The 25,467-nt window shown below is 44.3% G+C and overlaps 1 protein-coding gene across 1 annotated transcript in view; it reads left to right on the top strand.

The window, feature by feature from the left end:
- The window catches only part of LOC137377737 (chloride intracellular channel protein 2-like), a 28,460-nt gene extending 5,789 nt beyond the window's left edge, over nucleotides 1-22,671 (top strand). The window contains exons 4-7 of the mRNA XM_068047724.1: nucleotides 6,390-6,515; nucleotides 12,362-12,468; nucleotides 16,046-16,227; nucleotides 19,091-22,671. Of these exons, the coding sequence (XP_067903825.1) occupies nucleotides 6,390-6,515; nucleotides 12,362-12,468; nucleotides 16,046-16,227; nucleotides 19,091-19,252 (577 nt within the window). The 3' untranslated portion in view covers nucleotides 19,253-22,671. The remainder of the gene's footprint in view (nucleotides 1-6,389; nucleotides 6,516-12,361; nucleotides 12,469-16,045; nucleotides 16,228-19,090) is intronic.
- The last annotated feature ends 2,796 nt before the right edge of the window (nucleotides 22,672-25,467 follow it).

Below are 25,467 nucleotides of genomic sequence, written 5' to 3'. Positions count from 1 at the left end.
TGCTCTTTCAAAGTCAAGGATTGCCTTGACTGTTGTGCTAATGAAGCAATTTTAGGTAATTCAATCACTTAGAGAAACCCTTTGGCTCTGGGTGGATCTTTTAAATATGAAAAGGTGTTTCAGATGCAAATTGTGGTGGCCATCTTGGCTGCCAGTTTTTTCAAAAAAGTTAACTTCAGGGGTTTTCCCATTAAACATTTAATGTAAATTTTCCACCGATGAATTAAAAATTCCTGATTTGGCATATCAGTTTTTCTCGACGTTATGCACTACAATCTCTTGGCTGGGGCTTGAACTCACACAACCTTCTAAGATCAGTGGCAAGAGTCATAACATTGAATCAAGACTAACACTTAATGTTCATTTTCTTGCTGACTCTGGAATTTATTTAGAGCATTTTTAGTATAATTTTTAAACTGTTGATATAGTCATGTTTGAAAAGCAGCAAGGATGACGAGGACTGTTAAGGACATGTCTAGAAATGTTCTGACAGTTGCACATCATAGCAACACAATTATAACTTGTGATGAGAAAGTTAGTTTAAAGGATATATAGTGTGTTTGTTGTTGGGTACTGCAAAGGCTAGCACAGGACTCATAGGGCTGGATTTTATGGTCCTTTAGATGGTGTTTTTTTTGGCTTGGTAGTGGGGGGCAGTTCCAGAGAATTGGCATGGAGTTGTCCACCACAGAACTCAATGGCGTAATGCCGGTTACCAATTTTCTCAGAGGCAATGAAGTTCCGTGGCGGCATCTCCACCGCAACGCGATTGGATCGTAATTTAAATCTGTTACATACTTCTTTGCATGAATTTATATCTAATTCGCCACGATCCTACCAGGCATTCGCAATCTTCTGCATGACGTGTGGCACTCACGTGCCTTCACTTTCCTGTCTTTGAAAAGCTGGAACCACTGAGGTGAGAGTCCGCGATGCTTGCAAGGTTTAGATAAGTTATCTGTTGTTATCTTGTGGAATTTTATTTCACATCGGACATTGCCACTGAGCTCAATCTGTAGATGTGAGGGGAGGGTGAAACTCTGCAAGTGGATATTGTGTTGGTGGGGGGAAGAACTTGGCAACTGTAAAGGTTGTTTTTTCAGGGGTTCAGTGCACCATATGGTCATGATGTCTCACACTTATTGAAAAGCTGTGAGAGCAACATCAATTCATACCATAGAGCTCATGCATGAGTCCTGCAGAACCAAAATTAACAAAAATCTCTGCCCAGACAGGTGTACTTTACCTTTTGAAGGAAGCTGAAGTTACAAGGAGGATAGAGATGGGTATGATTCACCCAGTTTTCCTCGATCCCCTTGCTGTGATGAGGCAGCGCTGCCAGAGGAGGGCCCAGAAGGTAGCTGTGGCTCTAGAGGAATCTCCTAGATGCGAGCAACAGCAGCCGCCAAGGTGAAGAAGAGCTCAGATACGCCAGCGAGTATATGTACCTGCAGATGTCTGAATGCAACTGCCAGAGATGACTGTGACTGTCCAGAGAGGCCGTCACACAACTCTGTACACTGTTGAATGATGATTTGAGGCCAATGGGTTTTGGTGATCACCCTATGCCTGTGGCCCTCAAAATTACAGCTGCCCTAAACTTTTATGCCTCTGGATCATTCTGGGGATCCACCAGCGACATGTGTGGGATCTCTCAATCCGCAGCACACCGCTGTATCAAGGAGGTGACCAATGCTGTGTTCAAGAGGGCTGGTGAGTATGTCCGCTACAGGACTGACCCTGAGAGTCAGGCCGAAAGGGCCATTGGATTTAGGGCCCTTGCAGGATTCCCACATGTCCAAGGTGTGATCAACTGCATGCATGTGGCCAGTAAAACTCCCACGGACCAACCAGCCACCTTCATTAACAGAAAGGGGTTTCATTTAATTAATGCCCAACTAGTATGCAACCACAGAAGCCACTTCCTACAGGTTTGCGCCTGCTTCCTGGGCAGCTGTCATGACTCATGCATACTTCGCCAATCCCAGGTGCTGCTGCTTTTCACTCTGTCCGCTCACCTTAAGGGGTGGATTCTTGGGGATAAGGGCTACCCCTTGATGACATGGTCTCTGACGCCAGTAAGGAACCCCCAGCAATGATGCGGAAGAGCGTTACAACGCTTGCCATGGATCCACCCGAGTGACCATCGAGCAGGCCATTGGTATGCTGAAGATACGGTTCCACTGCCTCAATAGATCTGGTGGAGCCCTACAGTATGCACCAGACAGGGTTGGGCACATTGTTTTAGTCTTCCACGTTCTACACACCATCGCACTGCAGAGGGAGGAGGCCTTGCAAGATGAAGAAGTACGGGAGCATGAGACATCCTCCGACGATGAGGACACAGAGGGCACACAAGGCCAAGCATGCAGGGAAAATCAGAGAGCAGTGATGGAGGCCAGACATGGTGTACAGCGGGAAGGGAGGCAAGGCAGATACTCATCGTTGCATGTTTCCAAAATCCATGAATTTTAATAAATATGTTCACTAACAAAACTCACCATCGTGCAGGTAGTCTCAAGTCCTCTGCCTCCGTAACATCTGTCACTTCAGCATGAATGGCAGCATTAAACTGAGCCATTGCCCATGTGACATCATTCGTACAATTAAACATCATGCATTTTGGCATACTAATGATGCCAGTGGTCACATTAACAATACTGTATGGCTTTAATGGAATTGAAAGACGCACAATCACTCCATGGTGGAATATGGTTTTCAGACAATAAAGGCTGATGGCTGGCAGGAAAACACATTTAATTAAAGTAAACATGACATATCTGTCTCACCTGTGAATACCCATGTATGTCAAGGTGTCTTTTTAATATGTTTGCAGGTGATCCTGCACGGTGTTACCCTTGCGCTAGCAGCTACACTGGAGGCAGGCTGCTGATCAGGATGTCCCTTGGTCTGTGATAACTTTGGTGGTCGTCCTCTGGGTGCCTTAGGCCTGGAGGGCAGGGCTGTCCTCAGGCATTGCGACTGCTGGAGCTAGACTCACTGGGGGAGGAGCTGAGGAGCCTGTCCACATTGGAATCGCCCTGAGGGAAGACCCCAAATATGGAGCGCATCCTTTTCACCTCCATCTCCCTGCTCTTGGGAGAAGGACTAGGAGCGGGAAAACTCTCCGGGTTCCTGGTCCTTCTCTTGCCCTGCCACTGCTGATTTGAAGCCATGGCCAAGGTGAGGGTTTGCAGGTCATAAGAACATAAGAACATAGGAGCATGAGTAGGCTATTCGGCCCCTCAAGCCTGCCCCGCTATACAATAAGATCATGACTGATCTGCCCCAGATCTCAACTCCTCTTTTGTGCCAGCTCTTCTTAGCTCTCAACTCCCCAATATTTCAAAAATCTATCCTCTTTAAATACTTTCAGTGATCTAGCCTCCACAACTCTCTGGGGTAGAGAATTCCAGCATGTGTGGAATGTGACTCTCCATGAGGGTCGCCAACCTCTCAAAGGCTAAAGCCATGCCCTCACATGCCTGGGACATGGCGACAGTCATGGCATGGATGGATTCCTCCATCATCCGCTCATGGCTGAGTATGACCTCTGGCATCTCCGCCAGATGTTGCCTTACCTTTCCCTGCAACTTCAGCATGCCATGTGTTGCCGACACGAGAGGCTCATCATCAGCCCGGGGCTCAGCATGGGCCTGGCCATCCACAGGCCTCTGACTGTCAGAGGCCTTGGCTGACTCAGCCTCAGCCAGCTGCTTGGGTGTGTGTGTGTGTGGTGCTATCACTAAGTTGTGACCCCAAATCTAATGCCAATCGGATACCCATCGATGTAAGAGTATTTGCGTTGCTGGAAGGTGTGTGAGAGTCATGGACGGTGCATCCTCTAAGTATTGCTCATTCTCAGAGGTTGTTGTAATTTCCTCAGTGACTCTAATCATTTGTGAGCGGTGCCCTGCAAGATACAATGTAAAGAACAGACATGTAGGTGTTATGTCCCAACGATAACAGCATTGCGTTTCTCTATAAAATGTTATTTCGATTCATTCTGTGATTGTCAATAATCACTCTCTTCAACTGGGACTCTGAGTTCGACATCCAATATGGCACTGCCTCCTTGGCTCCCGGCTAACATGAGCACCTCTTCTTCAGGTTGAGACAGATGCCGCAGGTCGGGCACTAGTCCTGGCCGCCTCCCTGCTGTTGTGGGCCCTCTTCTCCTGAAAGATTAAGGATGCAACTATTGTTAAGTTCCAAACGTCTCTACAGCATGTCTGTGCTAACATGGGCCCCGCTTCTGCACCTGGGAGGGGGTGTCGCTGCTCTCATATGGGCTCTATCTTTCATGGGTCTCAACTGGGCTAAGATAGAAACGAGGGAGACTGATCTCACTTATGCAGTCACTAATGTGCTATCATTACGCTATGATCTTCCTATCATTAGAATGGCTGTGTCAACCGTGCACCTTTATGCTTATGGGCAAGCAGATTGCAACAAGCTATCTGGAACTGAGCAACTTAGCTTGGCTGAGCTTAGGAGGTCATTGACCCACTTCCTGCACTGGACACAGTCATGATGGGTGACGTTATGACTACTAACCTGCTCTGTGATCTCTGTCCAGGCTTGCTTGGTCAGGCGAGAGGACCTCTTCTTGCCATTGCTAGAGAAGAGCATCTGCTGCCTTTCCTTTTCAGCCTGGAGGAGATTCAAGTAGGGAGGAATCACTGAAGCATGGGACCATCCTTGTTCTGACATCTGACATGGTCAGAATGATGCCCGGGGGACTGCTTGCTGAGTAACAAAATTATTGCAAACCATTAAAGTGTTGCTTCAATAAGCTGCTGTTCAATGCACACAGTAACTGCAGGTCTGGCAGCCTTTTAAATATGATGCCAGCGCCTGCTCCAACACAAAGTGACACTGTTACCGGCATGTGATTGGGGGAGGGTGGGGGGAGGATGCGGCTGCTAACATCACTGGTGGGACTGCCGCCACTCCCAGCAGTGGGATAATAAAATTTAGCCCATAGTTTGTGCTTTTAGTTCTGTTGCTCTGATTTCCATAGGCCCTGATAGCTGGTGCCTCATTGACATCTATTTTGAGGGATATGCAACTCAGTATTTTGAAATTAGGCAGCTCTGAATGTTAAAATTTTTAAAATCTGAAACCCAACCCAGCACTTTTGTGTTTAAAGTAGATGGGACAGTGAGGAAGGGGTGGCAGTGAGGGCTGGCAGCCAATCTGCTCTCAGGAAGTGGATTGTCTATTTAAATATTTCAATGAGGTCAGCAGCCTTTGAATGAACCTGCCATGCAGGTTTAACAGTGGCCAGCTGGGTTTCCTGGGCCTTGTGAAATCCCGTGTTCGAAGGGAGGTGAGGACAATAAAGAGCAAAATACTGTGGATGCTGGAACTCTGAAATGAGAACAGAAAGTGCAGGAAATACTCAGCAGGTCTGGCAGCATCTGTGTAGAGAGAAACAGAGTTAATGTTTCAGGTCTGTGACCCTTCATCTTTGAGGAGGAGGTAAGTGCCTTTACAGCACTGTGAGTGGGCCAGCATGGCTAGTCACTGCCAACAGTCAGCAGTGAGAGGAGACTTTCATTCTGTACCTGGGACACAATGCCTTGGATATTGACGGGGCAGGTTACGTAGGAGGGGGTTTCCCCGCATGCTGTAGAGTTTTAACTCCAGAACATGTGTCTTTTGTCCTTGCCAGGTTCCCTGCCCAGAAATCAGCTTGATTAACAGGCTTGGTTTCCAGTTGGGCTGGGAGAACTCTGGAGCAGGCTGTGGGAGCAGGCAGGTTCTATCTATGACCCTGGAGGGGTCCAATCCCAAGGTGGTCCAATCCCTGACCCTGGGGGTGGGGGGTGGGGGTGGGGTTGGGGGTGTTGTCCCATCCCAAGATAGGGAGGTTCTGATCCCTGATATGGGGAGTCGATCCTCAACCATGGGGTTCTGTGTGTAGCTGGGGGTCTGATGGGGGGGGAGCGTGGGGAGCTAGGTAGGGGTAGGGGGGAAGCATGCCTGCTCCTCCTGGCCCACCCACAGTGCTTTAAAGGCATTTACTTCCACCTCAAAGTTGCCCTCACCTTCCTTCAGCTACTGGTTTTCACAAGGCCCGGGAAACCCGCTGGCCACTGTTAAACCTGCAAAGAGGGTTAAATCAAAGGCTGTCAACCTCATTGAAATATTTAAATGGCCATTCCACTTTCTGGGAGCAGATTGGTTGCCTGCCCGTAACCCTTCCCCTACCCATTCTATCTGCTTTAAACCCAGAATTGGATTGGGTTTCAGATTTTAAAAATTTTAACATCTGCTCCAAGCCCATTTTTGGGTGTTAAAATTCACCCCATTTTATTATTTCTACTTCATGTTGAAGTCTTGTATTTCCATTATTCTACTGACAACAGTTCTAATTCTGACAGGAGACCAGAAGAATTGAAAGATTTGGCTCCAGGCACTAATCCTCCATTCCTTATCTTCAATGGAGAGCTGAAAACTGATTTCATCAAGATTGAAGAGTTTCTTGAGGAGACACTTGCTCCACCCAGGTATAAAATGTAGTCTGTAATATGAATGCAACTGTTATAGCAAAGCAGTTGCTTGAACTCATTTACCCAGACTAGTATATTGCCAGTGCAGTTCCTCCTGGGTAACTTGGGACAATGGCTGGGAGGTGCAGTGCAGCATAGGAATTCAAGTAGAGAAAATGACAGGAGTGGAGTATAGAGGTCACAAAGCACAGCAGTTGAATGAAATTGGAGCTGGAGAAAGGATGGGATTGGGAGTGAGACCTGAGTGGAAGTCAGTAATGAGTGGAGTTGGTTTCCTGTTACCTGGCAACAAGGAGTGGCAAAATCTGGAGTCCGGGCAGGTTTCCTAGGGCTGAGGACAACAGTGGAGGTTTTCCTGGGGTTTATTCAGGAGGAGGAACCTGAGATTAAGACTGAGATGACTTTCCTAATGACTTAAACCTTTTATTTTTAAGTTTTACAACGCATTTTCAAAATTTAAGAGAATAAAAATATCAGAAAGATTCTTTAAAACAAGAGGGCGGGGGAGTGGGACAAGCTAAATTGCTCTTGCAGAGAGCAGCACAGGCTCGATGGGCCGAATGGCCTCCTTCTGGCTGCAACCATTCTATGATTCTGTAAAGATAGCAAGACTGGCCATTCACAGAACATGTCAGGAATTTCTAACGTCTGCACTTCCATTAAAGTTAATATAAAGTGGCATCCCTGAACTACATTTTGGGAATTGTAGCCCACCAGATTGCTTATGTACAGATACATAAATGCATTCAAAGAATTCAATAAGATTGGTCATGCATGCTATTGAAATTGTGCTGATTATTCTTTATTATATTTTCGGTTATACATTTATATAGTGTCTCAAAGGATTGAACACAATGAACACAATGAAGTGTATTAATTGTTAGAATGTAGGCCATAGGGTTTCTCTCGAATCCTTCTTCAACAGTTGGAGTCTAGAGAGTTTTCAAGTTCTTCAAATTTCTGTCCTTGTTGCTGTTATTCGATTTCGATATTTATTGAATTACCAGCGCAGTATTTCCATTGCTGTATACTAATAACAGTCTCTGTTACTTTTTACTTGTTTTACTTTGGATCTCCCAGCATGTGGTTTGATGCTTAATTCCTAGTCAGTGACTCATATCACTTCAGTTAGTAGGTCCATCATCAGCTTTTTTTAGGGCAACTAGGGATGGGTAACAAATGTGGCCTTGCCAGCATCACTGTTACCTACATCCTGAGAATAAATAACTAAGAAATCTGGGAAAGTTTAGTTTATACCTTTGCTTAGGAAGCTAAGAAGGGGTCAAAAAAAGTTCAGGCTCACAATGAAGGTCAGAAACCTTGTTGGATAGATTTGAAACTCAGAAGAGGTAACTCTATGGTTAAGTTTAATGATTTGGTTGTGAATTATCACATTCTTATCTATTTGCTACATCATGAATTTTATTTTTAGGGACATATGCTAAGATCAGTGAGCAACTGAGGTGACCAGTGAAACCGTTTGAAAGAAATATTTTGAGCGATTTGATTGTTTGGTTTTGTGGTGCTTGGTGTTGTTTGTTTGCAGCTTTTCACTATTTGCTGGCTACTCACTAGCAATTTTCCCATCTTTTTTGACTTGCTGCAGCACTAGGCATTCACAGGGCATTCCAGTCCTGCCTCAGGCACAATGGACTCCACCTATCTGTAAACTATACTTTGGCTTTCTACCAGAGAGCCACATGAGTGCATTCTGGGGACAGCAACACCATTTAGAATCATAGAAAGTTTAAGGCACAGAAAGAGGGTAGAAGTCTTAAAGTGCATTCAGGAGAGCTTTTTGAGCCAGCACATAGAAAGTCCTACAAGAGGAGGGGCGTTACTGGACTTAATCCTAGGGAATGAAGCCGGACAAGTGGTAGAAGTGTCAGTGGGGGAGCATTTCGGGGATATAACTCTGTAAGATTTAAGGTAGTTATGGAAAAGGATATAGAGGGACCAGGAATAAACGTACTGAATTGGGGGAAGGCAGATTTCAATATGATAAGTGGACTGGGGGCAGCTTCTTGTCGGAAAGTCTACATTAGACCAGTGGGAATCATTCAGAAAGGTAATAGTGAGAGTTCAGGTCCAACATGTTCCCTAAAGGTGAAGAGTAGGGCCAAAAAGTCCAGGGAACCCTGGATGTTAAGGGATATAGATTGGATAAGAGAAAAAAAGGCTTATAGCAGATTCAGAGGGCTGAAAACAGTGGAGGCCCTAGAGGAGTATAGAAAGTGCAGGGGGGTACTTAAAAAAGTAATTAGGAGAGCGAAGAGGGGGCATGAAAAACACTGACAGGCAAGATAAAGGAAAATCCCAAGGCGTTTTATAAGTATATTAAGAGCAAGAGAATAACCAGGGAAAGAGTAGGGCCCATTAGGCACGACAGTGGCAATCAGTATGTGGAGCCGGAGGATATAGGTGAGGTTTTGAATGATTGCTTTTCATCTGTGTTCACTATGGAGAAGGATGATGTAGGTGTAGAGATCAGGGAGGGGGATTGTGATATACTCGATCAAATTAGCATTGAAAAAGAAGAAGTATTAGCTGTTTTAGCGGGCTTTAAGGTGGATAAATCCCCATGCCCAGATGAGATGTATCCCAGGCTGTTATGTGAGGCAAGAGAGGAGATAGCAGGGGCTCTGACACAAATTTTCAAATCCTCTCTGGTCACAGGAGAGGTACCAGAGGACTGGAGGACTGTGAATGTGGTACCATTATTCAAGAAGGGTAGCAGGGATAAACCAGGTAATCATAGGCCAGTGAGTCTAACACTTGGAGAGGCAGGGATTGACCAGGGATAGTCAGCATGGTTTTGTCAGGGGGAGATCATGTCTAACAAATTTGACTGAATTTTTCGAGGAAGTGACTAGATGCGTAGATGAGGGTAGGGCAGTTGATGTAGTCTACATGGACTTCAGTAAGGCTTTTGATAAGGTCCCGCATGGGAGATTGATTAAGAAGGTAAGAGCCCATGGGATCCAGGGTAATTTGGCAAATTGGATTCAAAATTAGCTTAGTGACAGGAGGCAGAGGGTGATGGTCAAGGGTTGTTTTTGCGAGTGGAAGCCTGTGACCAGTGGTGCACTGCAGGGATCGGTGCTCGGACCCTTACTGTTTGTAGTGTACATTAATGATTTAGACGTGAAAATAGGAGGTATGTTCAGTAAGTTTGCAGATGACACGAAAATTGGTCATGTCGTAAATAGTGAGGAGGAAAACCCTAGACTACGGGACGATATAGATGTGCTGGTAAGATGGGCGGAGCAGTGGCAAATGGAATTTAATCCTGAGAAGTGTGAGGTGATGCACTTTGGGAGGACTAACAAGGCAAGGGAATATACAATGGATGGTAGGACCCCAGGAAGTACAGAAGGTCAGAGGGACCTTGGTGTACTTGTCCATAGATCATGAAGCAGCAGCACAGGTAGATAAGGTGGTTAGGAAGGCATATGGGATACTTGCCTTTATTAGCCGAAACATAGAATATAAGAGCAGGGAGGCTATGATGGAATTGTATAAAACGCTGGTTAGGCCACAGCTGGAGTACTGTGTACAGTTCTGGGCACCATATTATAGGAATGATGTGATTGCACTGGAGAGGGTGCAGAGGAGATTCACCAGGATGTTGCCTGGGCTGGAGCATTTCAGCTTTGAGGAGAGTCTGGATAGACTGGGATTGTTTTCTTTGGAGTGGAGAAGGCTGAGGGGGGACCTGATTGAGGAGTACAAAATTATGACGGGCATTGATAGCTTAGATAGGAAGAAACTGTTTCCTTTAGCGGAGAGGTCAATAACCAGGGGGCATAAATTTAAAGTAAGGGGCAGGAGGTTTAGAGGGGATTTGAGGAAAAGTATTTTCACCCAGAGGGTGGTTGGAATGTGGAACACACTGCCTGAAGAGGTGGTAGAGGCAGGAACCCTCACAACATTTAAGAATTATTTAAATGAGCACTTGAAATGCCATAGCATACAAGGCTACGGGTCAAGTGCAGGAAAATGGGATCAGATTGGATGGGTGCTTGATGGTTGGTGCAGACGCTTTGGGCTGAAGGGCTTGTTTCTGTGCTGTATAAATCTATGACTCTATGAGTCTAACATCTTGGCATATAGAACACAAGCTGGAATGTGTTAACAGAACAGGAGCTCGCTGCTTAGATCATGTAAAAAGGATACATGAATGGTAACGATGCTGACCCACATTTAAGTCGGACAAGGGAAAAATACAGCAGATGCTGTAAATCTAAAATAAAAACATAAAATGCTGGAAATACTCAGAGAAACAGTTAACATTTCAGGTTGATGACACTTCGTTGGACTGCTTGGTATTTATGTTGGTGTTTTATTCAGAGGCACTGGGGGGACTTTTATGCTTTCCCCCATGGCAGGTTTGGAGGTGGGCAGAGCATAAAATTGGATGGTTTCTGCCACCATCCCACCTCTGCCAAACTTTAGTCCGGGTGGGGAGGCCTGTGAATGTCCTTCCTGCCCTGCTGCCTAATGAGACCCTTAACTGGGCAATTAACCCCCAATTAAAGGCCTCTTCCCGCCACAGATGCAATTAGTCGTGCGGTGGGAAGCTCTGTCGCCGCAAGGGAAGCACGGCACAGAACACCATATCGGCTGCTTCCCGGCTCCGGGGGCAAGTGGAGGGGAGGGGGTAGTTCCCCCAGTAAGAGGAACTTAGTGCCAGAATGAGGGACCAGGCATCAGGAAAGGGGGGACAAACTAAGCGCGACCCCACTGCCCTTTCTGCTGAACAGTCGCCCCCACAACCCCAACCCTGCGAGAACCCTCCCGCTCTGACCTACCTGTGGCCTTGGTCCAGCGACGCTCCTCTCCCACCAGTAGGTGCTCCTGCAGCAATAACCACCGCCTTTGTGGTGGCGCTGCAGCTGTTGGCCTCTGATTGGCCGGCAGCTCACCAAGGGCGAGACTTCTGGCAACAGGGTCCTTGGTCCTGTGAAAGGCCCGACGCTGTCCACGTAGGTGCCTCATTGCCAGTAGATTCAGCAGGCCTTCCAGAGAAGAGGTGAGGCAGGGATCTCGGTGTCGCTTTTTCCGGACTTCAAGACCCCTGCCACCAGAATAAATTTCCCCCCACTAGTCAATCAGATTTTACAAAGTTACACTCCAAGAGATGTGAAACACATTCTGGTGTGAGGAAGGCAGGAGAGAGGGAACAATGGCCACAGGCAACCTTCCCACTCCTATCACAACGAATACTGGCACCTCTCTTCCATTTCTACCTTGAGCCAACAGTACTATGGTGGGAAGACAGAGTAATGTACAGTTTACATGCCTCTGCCCCTGGGATCATTTAAATATGGCGGGCCATTAAAGGAAGGGTTTTAGCTGAGATTCCTGTTTGGTGGGGGATGGGGGTGGAAGGAAAATATTCACTGGCAAATTTAGGAGTAGGGAATCCAGTTGTTGGCTTTTTGTCCCATTTTCCCCACTTCACCACTGCTATACTGGCTCAATTTTAGGAAAATTCCAGCCTGCATCCACTTCACAATGACAGGTACACAAAAGCCACCAAACTACCACGGCAAAAAGATAACAGATGTCTCTCTGTATTCATAAGCAAGTGTTTGCATCACCATCAAAGTGAGAAGCAAAATAGAGAAAAGTGTTTTCATATTTTCTGAACTAGCAATGCAAACATTTCTGAATTTGATTCCTGAAAGATTTGGAAGACAAAAATTGGGCCAGATTTATGTTATAAATTGAATAGGTCCTTTTGGACTATAGGATTTTCTTAGTAATTTGTGATGTCAATGTTTTACATGAAATAGATGCCTATATGCAGAAGAGAATTCATGTTATCATCTTTCCATCAGGTATCCGCATCTCACTCCACGACAGCCAGAATCTTATGCCGCTGGCAGTGATATCTTTGCCAAATTTTCAGCGTATATCAAGAATACAAGTAAAGATGCCAGTGAAAGTAAGATCTGCTACCACAATTAATTAATTGTAAATGCTTTGGACTGTGTCACAGCAATATTTACAGATTGGGTGAAAAGTGACTTAAATCGATCCTTGTGGGTTTGGCTTAATCCAAATAAATTAGTTGTTGGGAGACTGTGCTTTGTTACCCTGCCAGCAATAGAGTGTCATTAATTTGCATAGACGTAATTGAAAACCTATTCCAATTAAAATCAATCATTCCAAAGATTTGCAATCTCGCAAAATAATAAAAAAAAAGACCTTGAGTTTGGGAGCCCAAATATAAAAGCCTTCACATCTTTAAGCAATGGTGTTCTGAGAAGTCAGAAGTAGTTATAGCAGTATTAATTTACCAGTAACCACATTACTAATAGTAATATAGGAACATAGGAACAGCAGTAGGTCATTCAGCCCCTCCACCCTTTCTGTATTTTGTTTAGGTCATGGCTGATTTGTATCTGAACTCCATCTACCTGCTTTGGCTTTATATCCCTTAATACCCTTGGCAAGCAAAAATCTATCGCTCTCGAATTTAAAATTATTCATTGAGCTAGCAACTACTGCTTCTTGTGGGAGTTCTTGAGGGCCAGAATTTTTCCAGCAGGTAAGAGGTCCCGCCGCCTGGAACAAAAGCGGGTGGGTGGCAGGAACCTGGGCCACATTTTACTGGTGGCAACCAATTAAGGTGCCATCCAATTGAGGACATCGGCCCACCTCCCAGAGCTGCTGGCCCAACAAGACTGCTGGCAGCACTGCAGCCTCGGCAGCACCACCGTTAGAGCTGGCTATTGCTGGGGCTGCAGGACAAAGGAGAGAGTGTTTACATGCCAAGGCACCCTCAAACACAAGCCAAGCTTTGTTTTTAACCAGGCTGGGGCCAGGATGAAGGGGGCATCTTCCATCGGCGGTGACGTAGCTGCAAGGCCGGCCATTGTTTCAAGGCGGCCTTTCTGTGGGCAATGGAACAGCCACAAAGGAGTGCCACAACCCTGTAACCCCGCTTGGAGGCTACCAGGGTTAACCTGGTGGTGTCCTCATGCGGGAGCTGCCCCTCCTGATGCTGATAAAATGCTGGCGGAGGCAGAGGCATAGCCCTGAATTAGACACAATTGATCGCTTGGCAGGCAGGCACCGCCAGACTTCCCTCCTGACGCCTTCTGCCACGATTTTACCAGTCTTGCCACCTCCTTGCCTGTCTCCAAAGGGCTGGGAAAATCCAGCCCATAGTTTTGGGCTTCATGATGCCCACTTATCAAAGATGAGAGGCAGGGGAGAGGAAAATATTCACTGGCGAGTGGGGAATCCAGATGTTGGCTTCTTATTCCATTTTTCCCACTTCACCACTGCTATACTGGCTCAATTTTAGGAAAATTCCAGCCTTTACCCACTTCACAATGACAGGTTCACTCAAACTACCAAACTGTAAAAAGATAACCAATGTCTGTCTGTATTTATAAGCAACTGTTTGCATTACCTGCAAGGTGAATTTTATGCTCTCCCTCACATCGGGTTTGGAGGTGGGGAGAGCATATAATTGGGCGGGATGGTGGCGTAAGTGTCCCCACCACCTTCCCACCTATATCTAAATTAAGTCCAGGGCAGAAAGGCCTGTTAATGTCCTTCCCTCCCCACCAGTTGAGGCCCTTAAGTGAGCAATTAATGCCCAATTAAGGGCCTCATCCCACTGCCACTGGAATTAGCCCAGTGACAAGGAGGCCTGCTGCTGCATGGGAAGCACACCAAGCAAACCCATGCAGGTTGCTTGGCAGCTCAGGGGTAGGGAGTGCCTGAACGAAGGACTCAACATTAGGAAGGTGGAGAGCCCGCTAAGAGCCATCGCCCCAGCCCTTAGAGAGATACAGCACTGAAACAGGCCCTTTGGCTGACCAACAACCACCCATTTATACTAATCCTACAATAGCCCCATATTCCCTACACATCCCCATCTTCCCTCAATTCTCCTACCAACACTAGGGGAAATCTACAATGGCCAATTTACCTAGCAACATGCAAGTCTTTGGCTGTGGGAGGAAACCGGAGCACCTGGCAGAAACCCACACGGTCACAGGGAGAACTTGCAAACTCCACACAGGCAGTACCCAGAACCAAACCCGGGTCGCTGGAGCTGTGAGGCTGCAGTGCTAACCACTGCACCACTGTGCTGCTGATGTCCCCTACGTCCCCCTTCCCCACAACGCCCACCCCACAAAATCCCTCCCATCCTGACTCACCTGTGACCTGGGTCCCTTGGTGATCCACAGCTATGGGGATGGGTCCATTATCGGCAGCAGCCACTGCCTCCATGGTGGTGCTGCTCAGTTAAAGAGCTGTCGGCCTCTGATTGACCAGTAGCTCTGGACAGCCGGGACTTCAGCCACCAGGGTCTTTGATCCTGGGGTAGGCCCGCCAGATCAAGTGCCAATTAGGCACTTAAATGGACAGCGGCAGGCCTTCCCCAGAGGAGGCAACACGGGGCTCTCGCTGGCACTTTTGCTGGCTTAAAATACTGGCCTCAATGTGAGAAACAAAATAGAGAAAAGTATTTTCATGCTTTCTGAACCAGCAGTGCAAATACTTCTGGATTTGATTCCTGAATGAATGGGAAGATAAAAATTGAGCCGGATTCATGTAATAAATTGAATAGGTCCTTGTGAAACCGTAGAATTTTCTTAGTAATCTGTGCTGTTGTTTCTTTGGTCTTTGGTTTCCATTCACTAGCAGTTGTGGGATTGTACCATTTCAACTCTCCATGTGCTTATAATGAAGCAAAATGACCCCATTCCAAATCATAAATATCTGAGTGAAGATCTTCTAGAAATTTTAATTTCTCCATTCTTCAAATGAAGCAAAATATATGCTGAGATTTCAGTGAAATTGCAGCATTTAACAAAAATATTCTTTCCTATTTAATATACATATGACACAATAAGCTCAAAAAAGCACATAAAATGACTGTTAAAGGAATGTCAATTCATACAATGGTCTCCTCCTCACACTGAACTTGTTCTTATGGTGAGCTTTAAGGACAGAGTGAATTTCTGAGAAAGCTTGCACTGAAGAGACCAACATAATGGTGATTCAAGTGCAGTTCAACCTGTACTACATGCTGTCTCTGCTGCTGCTGGAGCTTTTGCACACACGTTTCTCCTAAATTTAACATTTATTTTACAAATGGGCTTTTGCACAACATGCATGGCGTCATAGGTTACACACAGGGCAAAATATCTTACAAGATATGTTCCCAGAAAATAACTATCTTGGAAATAATGTAGCAGGTGTCAGAAGCTTTCAAAGGCCAGGGGGCATCCATTGTACATTATCTTTCGTTGTCAAATGTATCTTATATGAATGAGTCATAAGATATTCCAGTTGCTTTTTTCTGGCAGTTAATTAACTTCCAGAATCTCAATAGCTGGAGAACTGACATTTGGTTAATGTGATTTATGGAATGAGATTATTACCTTATAAATGTGCCAACCTGTGTTTATTATTAACATGCCTTAACCTTGATGACAGCAACAAGTTATATAACACAGCTATAGGCATGGCTAACTGCTCTCCCTGGTTTGCTGTAGAATTTGAGAAGGCCCTGCTGAAGGAGATGAAAAGATTGGACAATTACCTGAAAGAGCCTCTTTCTGATGAGATCGATGCCAATAGTTCAGAGACGATTCTTGTCTCCAAGCGGAAATACCTAGATGGAAATGAGCTGACACTGGCAGACTGCAACCTGCTACCTAAGCTGCACATCATCAAGGTATCATTTGTGAGACATTTCACTGAAATATGCAGTTAGTAGGAGAGGTGAAGTAGATTGTCATATTCTAAGAAGTAACTGGAACAGCTCAGCCCAGTCCCTGACAGTTAGAGTAAGCCTGGTACTCTGGGAACTCCCTGCGATTATGCCATTTTAATTTTACAAACACACAACTGAATCTGGACAGCAAACATGAACAGGATATGATGGCTTTATCATGGGTGGTTTATTTTTATGTAATTCTGTTCCAACATCTGGAGTTTTATCTAGTTGCAACCCAGCAATATTAAAATAAATAGATAGAATATATACACAGGCTGTAGAATAGAGTGGCAATCATGTGTGAATAGTTTCTTTATAAAGTTATAGTGAGCATTTCATAACTTATTAGCAGTTTCACATTGAACCCTTGCATGCTATGAATTAGTTGCTGTAAACTGAGGAACTATATTGGCTTGTGTATCCTGGACTGGGACCAGAAGCTAATCCCCAATCCTGATCACTGTCCAGTAACCCCTGAAGGAAATGTATGTATGTTCACATCAAACGAGGCCAGGGCAAGTCCAAGCTATGATGCCTCCCACAGTTGAATAAGCCAAACAACATTCACGGTCCAGGCAAACAGCTGAAGAATTGCTACCTTAGCAAGGTAGCAGTGAGCTGTCAGTACCCTTGGGGCCTTACCCCAAATGAGTTATTACCCCTACAAGAAAAGGCAAAAAGACTTCAGCAACCATATCTGAATTAATCACAGTATACAATTTTGCCTGTTGTATATTGTGCCAGCATTAGACTTTTGATAGAATAATGTCTAACTGTAGGGCTGTTTTAATTTAAAGCCAGTATAATATAAATACCCAACATAGATACCCAATTATGCGGAAGTTTAGGAATTATTTTTTCCATTATTATTGTCTAAATAAATTACAAATGTTTTCAAGGAGCATTTGATGGAACTTCATCAGTTAAATAGCTTTAAAAGCTAAAAGAGTATCCCGGATCATTCTATTGATATACAAATGTCTTGGCCTCGCCCCTGCCCTGTATTGTTCAAGGCCCCATTACAAAGGAAGCAACTGTGCTGCAGGAAGAAACATTTGTAAGTTGGTGATGCAGATTTCCAAGTGAGTGGGTAATCAGTTCTATTTCTCCTGCTACTCCACTACCCTTCCAGCAGGCGCCTAACATGGGCCTACAGTGGAATGGATTGGGTGCCTGCCTAGATTATCATCATGTGGTAACGTCCCCGCGACCATGATTACTTTGCCAGGGTCAGGAACAGGACTCACATCAGGCTACCAATTGCACATTTGTGTCGAGCAGGTCTGACATTCTGTCATTTTAAAACAGGGCATCATCTGACTTACCATCAGCAAAGTGATGAGAGATCTGGCAGTAAATATTTTTAAAGTACTTAATAAATTCTGAGGTCAACATTCATATTCAAACCAATTGATAAACCATAGGAGTTTTAATTTAGTTTCTCTTCTGTTTGTTAGGGTTGAGTTTTATGAGCCTCCGCCGTCGGGGGCCGTAGAGGGGGGGCCTGGAAAATTCTCCCGGGAGAGGCCCACCATGAGCCCGACGCTGAGAAGAGCCCACCACATTTTACCGGTGATGGCGAGGCCTCGGTGCGACCCCTTCATTTACATATTAAAATCAATGGAAATAAATTTAAATCAACTCACCTTGTCCTGGCGGCCATCTCACGCCAATCTTACGGCCACCGGCCTCCGGGTGCTCCGGTTTCCGCCCACATGCCAAAGACTTGCAGGTTGATAGGTAAATTGGTCATTATAAAAATTGCCCCTAGTATAGGTAGGTGGTAGGGAAATATAGGGACAGGTGGGGATGGGGTAAGAATATGGAATTAGAGTAGGATTAGTATAAATGGGTGGTTGATGGTCGGCACAGACTCGGTGGGCCGAAGGGCCTGTTTCAGTGCTGTATCTCTAAAAAAAAAAATTCCTGCACCTTCGGAACTCCGTTTGGAGTTCCGAGGCTTGATACTGGTGGGGAGGGGAAAGGAGGGAAATTTTCAGGTCAGGATCGAGGGGGTGGGGGGATGGTGGAAAACTCTTTGGATCAGTGGGGGAATGGTGGGAAGGGGCTGAGGGTTAAAGTTATCACAAGTTGAGGGGGAAATTTGTGTTGAGATCTGAATATAAGTTTTTTTTTTGGGGAGGGGGGGAATGGGCTATTAATGAATAGATTATTCCTTGGGGGTGTGGGCGAGGGGAGTGAAGATCTTATTTAATGTATATCTTTAATTTCACACTTTCCTTCCATTTAAAAATTCACAATTCTTCAAAAGGCTTGAAGCCCTTTAAAAATGATGCTGGCGCCTATGCGGTGGCACCAGATGCCATTGCCTGGGAGGGAGCAGCTGCCCCCTTCTACGTCATTGGGGGCAGCTGCTCCGGCCCTTCCATTTAAATGAGTCTCCGCTTGAAATATCGCAGGGGCTCAGCGATGGCGTTTCCGCCCCTGAGGACTGCTGACTTCAAAGCGGCCGCCGCGATTTGCACCACGCTAATAAAATTCAGTCCTTAATGTCTGATGGCTCTATAAACCCAATGTTAACCCAACCTGCTGAGCATCAATGGAGTGTATAATCTGTTCGGACATAAATTGGGCGTCTGACTCAAGCTCACCAAGTTTCAACCGTGCCTGCTGTTTTTGTATACATATGTTGAAGGCATTTTGTGGAATAGTACTGCTGACCAATTAATGTTACTTAGACAGTGTGAGCTTCCAAACTATACCAAAGTTGACAACCTAGTCCACATGTACCTCACTGTTTTCATTTATTTTCTTATATGTTAGACTGATATTGGATCTGTCTCTCTGGCCTCTTCTGCAGGTGGCTGCAAAGAAGTACCGGAATTTTGAGATACCTGTAGAAATGTTCGCTCTCTGGCGTTACCTGAACAATGCATATAAACGAAATGAGTTCAGTCACACCTGTCCATCCAATGAAGAGATTGAACGGGCCTATGCTGATATTGCCAAAAATCTGCAATAAATATAAACTCAGATTGCACTGAAGAGGTGTAATGTAATCACCCACAAACACATACATTAATTGTTGAACAGAGAAGTGACAAGGAAATCTGTTTCACTTCCATTTGTTCACAATGCAGTTGTAGTGAGAAGCTGTTGAATGCTGCTTGGTTACTGCTAGTCATTACTACCATTCCTATCCTATTCTTCATGGTGCCTCAATAGTAATGGACCAGCTAACTATAAGAGTCTTGCATTTAGCGTAACACTTCAGAGTGACACACTGAACACACTTTGTTACAGGTATAAAACATTCTTAAAAATAAAAGATAGAAATAGACAGTCATCAGCCTAGAACCTGAAAATCATAAGCATTTTCCAGCCTGCAAAATTTCCTCACTGAACAACACTTATACTCTACTTGCCTTCAAGCTTTTTTTTACTTAACAGCAACTGGACTTTGAGGCCTTAAAGACACAGAGTTCGTCTTTAGCAACAATATAATACATTTGCGCTGCAGAATATAATCCCCCTGGTATTTATAAAATAACATATTGTCTGATTTACCATGAACAATCCATAGGGACTTAACGGTTTTGTCAACAAAATTCAAAAATGGTCCTATTCACAATTATTTCTGGGGGGAACTGAGCTCTATTATGTCCCTGGAATCCTTTCTCATTTGACCACACCGACCTCCTCCAATGCCTTTACTCTATTATCCAAGTGGGTGGACCTGCCCTATCTTGATTCCATTCTTATTTTTCTAATAATAGCCAGAGAATAACCTGCAATGGTTTCTCTCCCCACTCTCGCACTGTTATCTCTGGAGTTCCCCAAGGATCTATTCTTGGCCCCCATTCTATCTTACATCTACTTGCCAGTCCTAAGTGATAAATCCGAAAGCAGAACATCAAGTTCCACATTTATGCTGACAACACTGAGCTCTGTCTCACCACCGCCTCCATGGGCCCTTAACTGTCTCTGATTTGTCATACTGCTGATCCAACATCCAATATTAGTTGAGCAGAAATTTCCTCCAACTAACTATTGGGTAGATTGAAGCCATTATCTTTGATCCCCATTCTCTGTCCACCATTACTATCCTTGGTAACTGTCTTAAGCTGATCAAGATCATTCAGTGTTGTGTTTGACCCCGAGTTAAGTTTCTAATCACACATCTGCATCGTCATCAAAACTGCCTACTTCCACCTCTGTAATATTGCTTGACTCTGACCTTCCTTCACCTTATCTGCTGCTAAAGCAATCATCCATGCTGCTGTTGCCTCTAGACTTGTCTTTTCCAATGCCCTCCAGCTGGCCTCCCATCTTCTAGCCTGCATAAACTTGTGCTGGTCCAAAATGCTGCTGCCTTTATTTTAACCCGCTCTGAATCTCATTCATCCATCTGCCCTATGCTTGTTGACCTTCACTGGCTCCCCATCTGACAAGGGTTCAGTTTTAAAATCCTTATCCTTATTTTTAAATCTCTTCATGGCCTTGCCCCTCCCTATCTGTGTAGTCTCCTCCAGTACTCCAAATCTGAGATCTCTGTGCTTCTCCAGTTCTGGCCTCCTGCACATCCCTGATTGTAATCCCTCCACCAACGGTGGCTATGCTTTTAGCTGCCTTGGTCTGAAACTTTGGAATTCCCTCCCTAAACATCTTCGCCTCTCTACCTCTCTCCTCTTTTAAGATGCTCCAAAAAAACTACCTCTTCGATCAAGCTTTTGGTCATCTTTTTGGTCGTGTTAGCCGATATTGTAAACGGTTCATTCTCTTCAGGTGTTGTCCCTCTTTCCTTTAAATCTGCCATCAACACCCCTCTCCTCAAAAAAACATCCATGCTGCTGTTGCCTCTAGACTTGTCTTTTCCGATGCCCTCCAGCTGGCCTCCCATCTTCTAGCCTGCATAAACTTGTGCTGGTCCAAAATGCTGCTGCCTTTATTTTAACCCGCTCTGAATCTCATTCATCCATCTGCCCTATGCTTGTTGACCTTCACTGGCTCCCCATCTGACAAGACTTCAGTTTTAAAATCCTTATCCTTATTTTTGACCCCACCTCTCTTGCAAACTACCATCTCATCTCCAGACTCACTTTCTTCTCCAAAGTCCTTGAACCTGTTGTTGCCTCCTAAATCTTTCCCGGAGCTCCATACTTGAATCCCTTCAAACAGGTTTCAGTCCCAGCCACAGTATCAAAGCAGCTCTTATCAAAGTCATAAATGACATCCTGTGTAACTGTGACAAAGGTAAACTTTCACTCCTTGTTCTTCTTGACCTGTCTCCAACTTTTGACATGGTTGACCACACCATCCTCCTCCAACGCATCTCCACTGTCATCCAGTTGGGTGGGACTGCTCTCATCTGGTTCCAGTCCTATCTATCTAATCAGAGCCAGAGACCCGCACTGTTATCTCTGGTGTCCCCTAAGGATCTATCCTTGGCCCCCTATTTCTCATCTACATGCTGCCCCTCGGCGACATCATCCGAAAGCATAGTGTTAATTTTCACATGTATGCTGATGACACTCAGCTCTACCTCACCACTACTTCTCTCATCTCCTCCACTGTTACGAAATTATCAGACTGCTTATCCAACGTCCAGTACTGGATGAGCAGAAATTTCCTCCAATTAAATATTGGGAAGACTGAAGCCATTGTTTTTGGTCCCCATTCCAAACTCTGTTCCCTAGGTGCCGACTCCATCCCTCTCCCTGGCAACAGTCTGAAATTAAGCCAGTCTGTTCCCAACCTGGTTGTCACATTTGGCACTAAGATGAACTTTTGACTTCATATTCGTACCATCGCTAAGACAGCCGATTTCCACCTGTGTAACATCACCTGACTTCACCCCTGTCTCAGCTCATCTGCTGCTGAAACCCTCATTCATGCCTTTGTTACCTCTGGACTTGACTATTCCAATGCACTCCCAGCTGGTCTCCCACATTCTACTCTCCGTAATCTTGAGGTCATCCAAAACTCTGCTGCCCACGCCTTAACTCGCATCGAGTTCAGTTCCCCTATCACCCCTGTGCTTGCTGACCTACATTGGCTCCCAGTCAAGCAACCCATTCTTGTTTTCAAATCCCTCCATGTCCTCACCCCTCCTGATCTCTATAATCTCCTCCAGCCCCACAACCCTCCAAGATATCTGCACGGCTCTAATTCTGGTCTCTTATGCGTCCCTGATTTTAATCGCTCTATCATTGGTCGCTGCACCTTCAGTTGCCTCGGCCCAAGCTCTGGAATACCCTCCCTGCATCTCTCCACCTCACTTTCCTCCTTTAAGACAGTCCTTAAAACAGAACTCTTTGACCAAGCTTTTGGTCATCTGACCTAATATTTCCTTTGTGGCTCAGTGTCATACGTTGTTTTATAATGCTCCTGTAAAGTTCCCTTGGGACTTTTCGTTACATTAAAGGCACTATATAAATGTAAGGTGTTGTTGTTATCTGTTCTTCTATGGCTCAGTGTTAAAAAATGTCAAAATGTTTGTTATAGATATTGCTCTTGTCAAGCACCTTGCGACTTTTTACTATGGTAAATGTAAGTTATTGTTGTATTTTGGGGGAGCTGAATCCTGTTAATTTACTGGAATTATTTTCCATATTTTTGCTTTTTGCTGACAGCTTATCAATAAAATTTGATCAACAATTGTAAATCAAATATAGATAAATCTGCACACAATGAAACTGGTTGTAATAAACTCTGTTTACAGTAAAAGTTCCAGAGTAGTTACAATTACAGTGATAGTTCCTTATATGCTGAAATAGCTCCTATAACAGTCATGGTAGTTCTTTGTGCTCAAAAATAATGACATCTTTGGAAAGCGAATTAGTCATGATAAACCGGGCTGGTGACTTTTTAAATAAAAATCTCCTCATTTACTCCAATATAGAAAAATTCCTCTGGCAATAGATTTAAGTGAGAAGTGGTTTACACTGAACCATCCCCACCCTCTCATTCCTTTTTTTCCTGTTCCAAAGGCAAACCAAAGGCTCGACTGTCAACGAACTTCAAATTTCAGAGTGCAGCCCAGGGCTGTCACTAGAGAATCCTGGAGCACCTTCTCCCATGTGGAGCACTCCACAGATTTGCTATCCCTGTATCTCTACATCAGGGCTACATAGGTGGGACAGTCGGATTGTACATGGCCAGAAACTGGCTTTCCCCAAGCCGATCAGCCTCTGCCTCCTCCAACTGCGCCCCCACCCAAGTTGATCCCTCACTGTATGCTCACAATACTCAAACAGCTAAAACCAAAAGAGCAAAAAAAAGGCAAATTGAGGCTTCTAATTTGTTACATTTAAAATTTGTATTTTCAATTTGCGCTATTGTCATTCTCTGTAATCTCAGAAGTCATTTTGTTTGATCTTGAATGTATGTTTGAGTTGACAGCGAAATAAAACTCTGAATTCCTGTAAAATAAATCTGCTTTAGATTGTCATGTCAGATAAACCTAATATTCTACCCAGATTTGAGATGAATGTAGGCAGCGCATAGATTGTTCCTTTATCGTTAGCATTATCTGAATAAATGTTAAGAAATCATAAACCTACACAATATTTTGATAATAATATGCAAATATGGAAAGCCGACATTGTCCTGTAACACGTCCTTTAATATGACTCTGGAACTATCTTGTTTAACTACAGTAAAAGATTGTATTTTTGTTTTCTTTCATAGTCGGCTGATATATGCTTTAGATGTCCCTTGTTGATGTTCTAATTTATCTCATGCTCAACTACAGCCTCATTTTCATTTGAATTAAATATTTCTTAATTCAATTTTTCAATGCTCCTCACTGTGAATGTTTGATCTACTGGTTTTTAGTAAATATTCAAACATCAAATAGGTAATTCAAAAGCTTAAGCATCTGAATATTTTTTATATCTGAAATCTTTAAATTAAGATGCTTCATTGAGCCTGCGTGGATTGAATTTATCCTTGTGTGTGAGTGTGTGCATGTGTGTGTATATGTATTTTGCTAACTAAAATAAGGAGCATTTTTTTCACATCAGCAAAAACTCCCTGGCAGATATAACGTAGATTGGGTGCCGTTTACTGGGGAATTGCCACGGATTGAGCAATAAGTCTAATGGAAATGTTTTCCTTTCTTTGTAATGTTTTGGGGATTCTTGTGCTGACTGAAGTGAAGGATGTCAGTGGCGGTAATGGAACACTTTGTTGTATTAGGTGCCCAGAGGCCAGCTCCTTTACTCTATTGCAACAATGCTCCAAATCCCATCCCCTACTGTATCTGTGTGACATTTCCATTGCCCACATTAGCTATTCCTGAGGGCCTTCTGAGAGAGATGGCTATTTTAGTGCACATTAATGCCAAGCAAATTCTAAGCTGCGGAGACACACCCACAAATAACTGTGTTAAGACAGCCCTAATTCATTTCTGTAAAACCCTTACAGCCAGCAGAAAGATGAAACTTTCATCCTATTAGGCTGGATTGTATTCAAACCCATATCCCTATGAAAGTACATTGTGTTAACCCATTGTAGCACTCAGGCACTCTTAAATTATCCACATAATAGGAGTCAAACAATTCCCAGAAGCTAAATGCTAGTTCTTTATTGCCATTTATATTTTATTTTATGACCATTTCATTGATTCTGGAAGTTGATGAGCTGTTCTCTAGTTGAGATTGACAAACAAGTCATACCTATGCAACATTGGGTAACATGCTCTGTCCGATTCACAAGGAGCAATAGAACTCACCTCAGTACAAAAGTATCATTTATTGACATTGTGTTATAGATGTTTAATTACAAAAGTATTTACACATCCTCTGGGCTGCAGCTTCTCATTGGATAAGGCAGAGTCTTCTGGATAGGAATTTTACTGAGAGATTGGCTCCGGCATTGTGTAGAGCTGACTGCCAAGCAGTTGGATGTTAAGCTGTTGAGTCTGTCAGTCAGTCAGTGACACAATACTTCCAGAAACAGGCTGAAGACAAAAAGAAAGACAGCACAGTCACCCATTGCTCATAGCAGTGACTTTGACTTATGAACATAGAAACAGGAGTAGGCCATTAAGCTCATCGAGCCTGTTCCTCCTTGATTACTTGAATTCACACTTAATGTCTAATGATTATATACAAATACAAATGTTATCAAAAAATTCTAAAATATAAATGTCCTACATAAAGTTATTTGTCCTCTGTTTTATCGCATTGGAGCCTATTCAATACCATACTTCATTTCTAGATTTAAATAAATCCA

The sequence above is a fragment of the Heterodontus francisci genome, chromosome 15 (genome assembly GCF_036365525.1).
Source record: "Heterodontus francisci isolate sHetFra1 chromosome 15, sHetFra1.hap1, whole genome shotgun sequence".
Classification (NCBI taxonomy): Eukaryota; Metazoa; Chordata; class Chondrichthyes; order Heterodontiformes; family Heterodontidae; genus Heterodontus; species Heterodontus francisci.
This window is presented reverse-complemented; position numbering and strand designations above follow the sequence as displayed.